This window comes from Haematobia irritans, chromosome 1 (genome assembly GCF_050003625.1).
Source record: "Haematobia irritans isolate KBUSLIRL chromosome 1, ASM5000362v1, whole genome shotgun sequence".
Classification (NCBI taxonomy): domain Eukaryota; kingdom Metazoa; phylum Arthropoda; class Insecta; order Diptera; family Muscidae; genus Haematobia; species Haematobia irritans.
This window is the reverse complement of record NC_134397.1, coordinates 172,719,064-172,726,009: the sequence shown is the minus strand read 5'-3', so window position 1 is coordinate 172,726,009 and position 6,946 is coordinate 172,719,064. Positions and strand designations below refer to the sequence as shown.

The following is a 6,946-nucleotide window of genomic DNA, read 5'->3' as shown; positions in this document are numbered from 1 at the left end:
CAACTTTCTGCGTCGGTACTACCCCTGGTGAAGAGGCGACGACTGGGGTCATCCCGACGTCAGGGACCTGCTCGATGGCTGGTAACGGCTCGCGAAGAACCGGTGCAACATTATTTTCTAAAATCTCTCTTTCCTCATCGGACATCGGGACGTCATCTTCGTAATCAGGGAGAGTCTTAATAATTTCCCTCATACTTTCCATTGTACTGCGAAAAAAAGATGACGCTTACTATATGAACGATCGAAAACTATTCGGTCAGTATGACCAATTTTACCACCGGCCGTCTTACAACACCGTTTGTCGTTCTCACGTCAGCAACTCTAACGCGACCGTCAGATCCCGGGTGGACGTCATCCACACGACCTAATTTCCACGATGTAGGAGGCAATTGTTCATCACGAATTACTACCAAGTCCCCTACTTCGATATCACGCTGCGAAAATTTCCATTTATACCTTTTCTGTAAGCCTTTCAAATATTCCTCTTTCCACCGTAAGCAGAACTGTTGCGACAGCGCCTTCATTTTCCTAAATCGATGCACCAAATGAAGTGGTGATTCCTCCTCTAACTGTTCAGGAGGCGCCAAGATCGGAGATCCTACCAAAAAATGGCCAGGCGTAAGTGCCACCAACTCTTGAGAACTTTCACTCATCGGGCACAACGGCCTAGAATTTAAACAAGCCTCAATTCTCGAAAGAACAGTCGAAAACTCTTCAAATGTATATTTGAATCCAGATGCATGTTTCCTAAAATGCGTCTTGAAGCTTTTGACAGCAGCTTCCCAGAGACCACCCATATGTGGCGCCCCGGCAGGGATAAACTGCCAGGAAAGCTGCTGAAACTGGTATGCGGAACACACCTTATCACGTCCTTCTTTAAAAACACATCTCAAATCCTTTTCCATTTCGCGTGAAGCGCCTACAAAATTTGTACCATTATCCGAAAAAATGGTCTTGGGACAACCGCGTCGAGATATAAATCTGTGAAAAGCGGCCAGAAACGTTGTCGTAGACAAGTCTGATGTGGCTTCCAAGTGTATGGCCTTCGTCGAAAAGCATACAAAAACGCAAACATAACCCTTTGTTATCTTACATGCGCGCCCTATAAATGACTTAATTTCGAAAGGCCCCGCAAAATCAACGCCAGTCGTAGTAAACGGTCTGGTAAGTACAGTTCTCTCCGGTGGGAGAGCCGCCATGATCTGCGTACAAGACTTCTTCCTATCCAACAGACACCGTTTACACCGGTTAATAGTCGATCTAATCAAAGATGTTAAACGAGGAATCCAATACTCAATCCGAATAAGACGTAGAACCAACTGGTTCCCTCCGTGAATAGATATGTCGTGAACATATTTCACTAGTAACCTAGCGAATCTACTATTATACGGCACTATAATTGGATGTCGCTCACTATACGACAGGGTAGGACACCTACTCAAACGACCATTCAACCTCATAACCCCCTCCTCATCCAGGAATGGATTCAATGACAACAACGAGCTCCTGGAACCTAACGGTTTCTTTTCCCTCAAACAATAGTACTCATCTGGATAATGAGCCCTTTGAGAAAGAACAGCTAGACGTAATCTCACTGCCTTTAATTCGGTTGCCGTCAACGTCGTGCCGTGATACACATTTCGACTAGCATGTGAATAATGGGTCCTGTGATAAAACCTAAATATATATGCGATGACTCGTAGAGCCCTATCTAACGAAGAAAACCTCTCTAAAATGTCCTCGTAGTTCGTAAAAAATGATGCGTGAGTCCTGACCGCCCGTACCTCAACGTCAGTCTCAAGAGGGGTGAAATCATTTATATCCCACTGAGAACTATCTGAGCAGAGCCACTCTGGTCCATGCCACCAAAGCGACGAAACCGCCAACTCTGCAGGCGACACTCCGCGACTTCCCAAGTCGGCCGGATTGTCCTCAGAGCGAACATGGTACCAATTCTGTCCCCCAGTATTCTCCTGAATCCTACATACGCGATTCGCAACGAAAGTAGACCACGTAGATGGCGTCTTTCGAAGCCAAGAGCGGACGATCGTAGAATCCGTCCAACAATAAACACGTCGAAATTCAATATCTAACTCCCTGGCTATAGACTTGTAAAGTTCTGAGGCCAAAACTGCCCCACAAAGCTCCAAACGTGGCAAAGATATAGATTTGATGGGGGCTACCTTAGTCTTACAAGATAGCAAATGGGTGAAGATTTGTCCCTGCGGCGTAACCACACGAACATATACTACCCCCGCGTATGCTTTTTCCGAGGCGTCGGAAAAAACATGTAATTCTACCTCACAGTCTGTGGAGTAATTGACCCATCGAGGAATACGAACGTGATTCACATCCTGATAGGTCTCGACAAACTTTCGCCATTGTCGCTCTGTTTGTAACGGAAGAGACTCGTCCCATCCTATCTTATCCAACCAAACCTGTTGCATAATTATCTTCGCCACTATAATAACTGGCCCCAGCCAGCCAACAGGGTCAAATAGCCTAGCTATAGCCGATAAAACCTCTCTCTTCGTAAACCGAGATTTTTGCTCAATCGGTTTCATCTCAAAATAAAACAAGTCTAACTGCGCATTCCACCTAATACCCAACGGTTTCGAACTACTGGCCTCAACAAACTCCAATAATTTGGCGTCAACCAAATGGTCAGCCGGAAGCGATTCTAAAATGGCTAGCTCATTAGAAGTCCACTTCCTCAGTTCGAACTTTGCCGATGATAGTACTCTAATCAATTGGTCCCTAGATTCAACAGCAGTATCCACGTCATGGTATCCTGTCAAAACATCATCCACGTACATGCACCTTCGTAGAATATGTGCCGCGTGGGGATAGTCATCTTCGGAGTCATCGGCCAATTGCAATAACGTCCGTATAGCTAAATAGGGAGCACAATTCACTCCAAATGTCACGGTCTGCAGCTCATAGTCTTGTACATCTTTTTGTGGGGAGTCCCTAAAGACAATTCGCTGCAGAGAAGTATGGGCCGAATTTACCCTAATTTGGCGGTACATCTGTGTGATGTCGCAATTAAAAACGTATTTGAAAAATCTCCACCTCAAAATCAAATGAACCAATTCCAATTGTAATGTGGGTCCCACATAAAGAATGTCGTTCAGACTTTTACCATTTGAGGTCTTATGCGAAGCATTAAAGACAACTCGAAGTTTGGACGTCAATTTGTCCGGATTGATTACCGGGTGGTGTGGCAAATAACACACAGTTTGATCTGCAGGAGAAGTCGACGACACTGGTCTCATATGTTGCAAGTCCAAATATTCTTTAATCACCCCGTCATACATTAATTTTGTTTCAGGCTTTCGTAAAAGCGAAGCCTCACCACGAATAAACTGCTTCAAACAACTTGTCCGCGAATGTCCAAGCAAGACTTGTCCCTTTAATTCGGGTTTTATCGGAAGAGTCACTACGTATCTTCCATCGGAATCCCTATATGTGGTATTCTTAAAATTTTCTTCACAAAATTTATCTGCGGGAGAACAAATTGCCCGTCTTGGTAAGTCCTCTAATTCCCAAAACCGAAGAAGAGTCTTGTCAAGACCATCTTCTTCCATAAATTCAACAGTCGTTGAAAAAACCGTCACATTAGAAGTGGGAATTGAACCAGTAATGAGCCAGCCGAAGACTGTCTGTTGAGCAATCAACGACCCTAAAATACCAGACCGAACCCCCTGTAATATAATTCTGGGATACACGTCTGCCCCCAACAATAGATCAACCGGACGACTATCGAACAGATTAGGATCAGCTAAACGCAAATTTGGCAAACGTGACATATAATTCCGACTCACTTGGAAAGACGGTAAATTCCCAGAAATCCTAGGCAGGACCAACGCAGTCGCCTCTACCAAGACCGATCCATCTATGGGTGACCCTATACTCAGAGGGCAAATACCTCGAGAAGTTATCGAAACCGATTGATTCACGCCCGATATCGAAGACGTCGCACTCGTTATCGAAATCCTAAGCAACTTTTGCATTTTTTCGGTAATAAAGGAGGCTTCCGATGCTGGGTCAATAAGAGCCCGAGCTGGGTACGTCATACCCTGATGAACGATGTTCACCATAGCCGTCCCTAATAGTACCGACCTGTTCTGGGAAACATGAAATACTTGCCTGGCCGAAGTGCCAGACACGATTCCAGACGAAGTGGAAGGCTGCGGGTCAATCAAACCGCTAGAATCCGTAGGACGAGCGGCCGAAACCGTCGAAGACGTAGTCGCCACATTCGTAGAATGGGAAGAATCGCGATGAAGCAAAGTATGATGCCTTCCTTGACACTTCTCACAACTGCGAGATGTAGCACAGTTGTTAACGTCATGTCTACGAGATAGACAATTGAAACAACAGCGGTACCGTTTCACAGCAGTCAACCGATCATTCACAGAAAGATTCCTAAATTTCGGACAAACACGAAGATGATGGCTTTGTCGTGGACAAAGAACACACATCTTATCGACGGAATCTCTAGAAGAATGAGAAGTGTATTGCGAATTACGCGACCTAGATGGCGAAGATTTCGGAGCTGCATTCGTAAAATGCGTTCGCAGTTTCCTGCCATCAGTTTTCTTCGAAGCATCGATACCCTTCAAATCGCGGAGACACGTGAGTGTCTGAATCCTTTCCGTAAGAAAACGATCCATGTCCACCCAAGACGACAACGCAGACTTATCACTTATACCCTGTTCCCACAAAGTAACACTAATCTTCGGTAGACGTTGCACACACAAATATATCAAAATCGGATCCCAATCGTTCGTAGGAACGTTATTCACAGCCATCGCCGAAATACATGCATTTGTACCACGCTGCAAGTTCTTCAACCCAGAACTTGTCTCGGTGTCTAAGACCGGAAGGTCAAAAAGAAGCTTCAACTGATTGCTGACTAAAATTCTCAAGTTGTCATAAGTTTCCTTTAACGTCCTCCAAGCTAACTCGAAACTTCTATCAGTGAGAGGAAATCTTCTTACAACTTCACGGGCGTCGCCACTAGTCTTTTTGAGCAAATGACACAAGCGCTCAATATCACTCAGACGGGAATTTTTTACATAAACAGCAGTAAACAAATCCCTAAATGTTGGCCAAGACTGAAAGTCACCATCGAAAACCTCAATATCGCATGGTGGTAACGCCAAACTATGGACCGCACCATGGTCAACACCTAACAAAAGAGAATTTCCCGATACATCCACATTACCAGAACGAGCAGAAATATCCGCCACATCGGCCTGCTGTATAGGAGTTGACGCCCTAGGAACGGCTTTTAGACCGTCTATTTTCCTTTCGATAGAGGAAACAATACGAATATAGGCATCATAAGTTGCCTCATACTTGCCGTCAGCAGATTCTACCTTTCCCTTATCTGAATCCTCCTGAAGATCGTCTAAACACTCCTCATACCTCTCTTTCACTTTCTCCCAGAGTGATTTCGCCTCTTCGACCTGAGCCCTTAGAGGATAAACATCTAAATTCTCCTCCTTCAAAGAGCTAACCCGTGTCCCAAACTTCACAACCGCATCAGCGGCTCTAATGAATCGCGCGAATGTATTAACTGGCATATTGAAAATAATTTAGCGTCACAAAAATTCACAAAAACTCGTAAAGTATGTGAACACGCACTTATCGACAGCGAAAACTGGCCGAAAAATCAATAAATTTGCACAAAATGCCCAAAAATGCAAAAACAAAAATTTACAAAATTTTTCTTTCAGTGTATCAAATTCTCACACTGCACCAAAATTACCACAAAATTTCTTGAAGTGTAAACAATTGTTCGTAAAACAACCACTTCAAAACTTAAAATCAAAAATTTCAAACAATTTGTAAAATATTGGACTATTTTTCTCTCAGTGTAGAAACAATTAATTTTCGTTCAGTGTACCGAATCACAAAATATTTTCCCCTTGTACAAAAAATAGGCAAATTATTCAAGTCAAATTCTAAAAATCTCAAAATTCTACTAAAATCTTCGAACTATTTCTCTCAGTGTATGAATGAATTTACGAAAATTACGCTCAGTGTACCGAAGAATACTGACTGCCGCCAATTTGTATCAAAACTTCACACACGAAAACCAGATGATCAAAAAAATTCAACAAATTATAAGAAATTATAAAAAAAAATGTCTGTAAGACCAAATGTAGGGTGCACGGACTGTAAAATACACCTCTACACTTCCACGCCAAATAATCTCCCCAAAAAAATTAAAAATCGCAAATAATAAAAAATATAGAAATAAAAATATATACGTAATATATATGATAAAATAAAAATTATACGATCGTACCGGACCGCCTGTAGGGTGCACAGTGACCAAACCGATAATTTTTACTAATGCGCGTAACGCTAATGGGTCATACAACACGAAAACCCAAAAAACTCAATTTCAAAAAAATTTTTATAATTTTCCTCAAAATATTTACGACTCGCGGCCCCGTGAGGGTTAACAAATAAACCAAAGAAACACAGCTCAAAAAAATATGTATGTATATACGTGTGTGTATCACTGATCATACGTAGGTATGTAATTCAAACGTTGACTGCAGTGACGATTGATGTTTGTTTACAATAGTAATACGACCAACAGAGCCTTTGGAGTCTGCGTGTATTTTGTTATTGTTTTATTTACTTCAAGTTAAAGGCAACGTAATTGCAAATAATGTTTTGAAGTAAATAAGCACTGTCAACGTTTAAATTCACCACACAACACCAATATATACAATAGATTTTTCACTTTTTATTTTGATTATTCTTTCACTTGAATATCATTTAACAAAACGAAATCAAACAAACGAAAGAAATGTGCGTACGTATGTAGCAACGAATGTGTGTTTTTAGAAATGCAATTTGCCGTCGGCAAAACGAAATAATTGAATCAATGTTGTAAAACGACCGCGGTTTAAATTTAAAACAC

General features: G+C 42.3%; 1 protein-coding gene across 1 annotated transcript; it reads right to left on the bottom strand.

Annotated features, from left to right (window-relative positions):
• Nucleotides 1–248: 248 nt before the first annotated feature.
• On the bottom strand, nucleotides 249–5,591 carry LOC142233193 (uncharacterized). Its single transcript, XM_075304028.1, has one exon. The coding sequence runs from the start codon at nucleotides 5,589–5,591 to the stop codon at nucleotides 249–251; it is 5,343 nt and encodes a 1,780-aa protein (XP_075160143.1).
• Nucleotides 5,592–6,946: the final 1,355 nt, after the last annotated feature.

Excerpts from the sequence above, each read along its gene's own strand:
- LOC142233193 (XM_075304028.1), bottom strand. The coding sequence starts at position 5,591 with ATGCCAGTTAATACATTCGCGCGATTCATTAGAGCCGCTGATGCGGTT.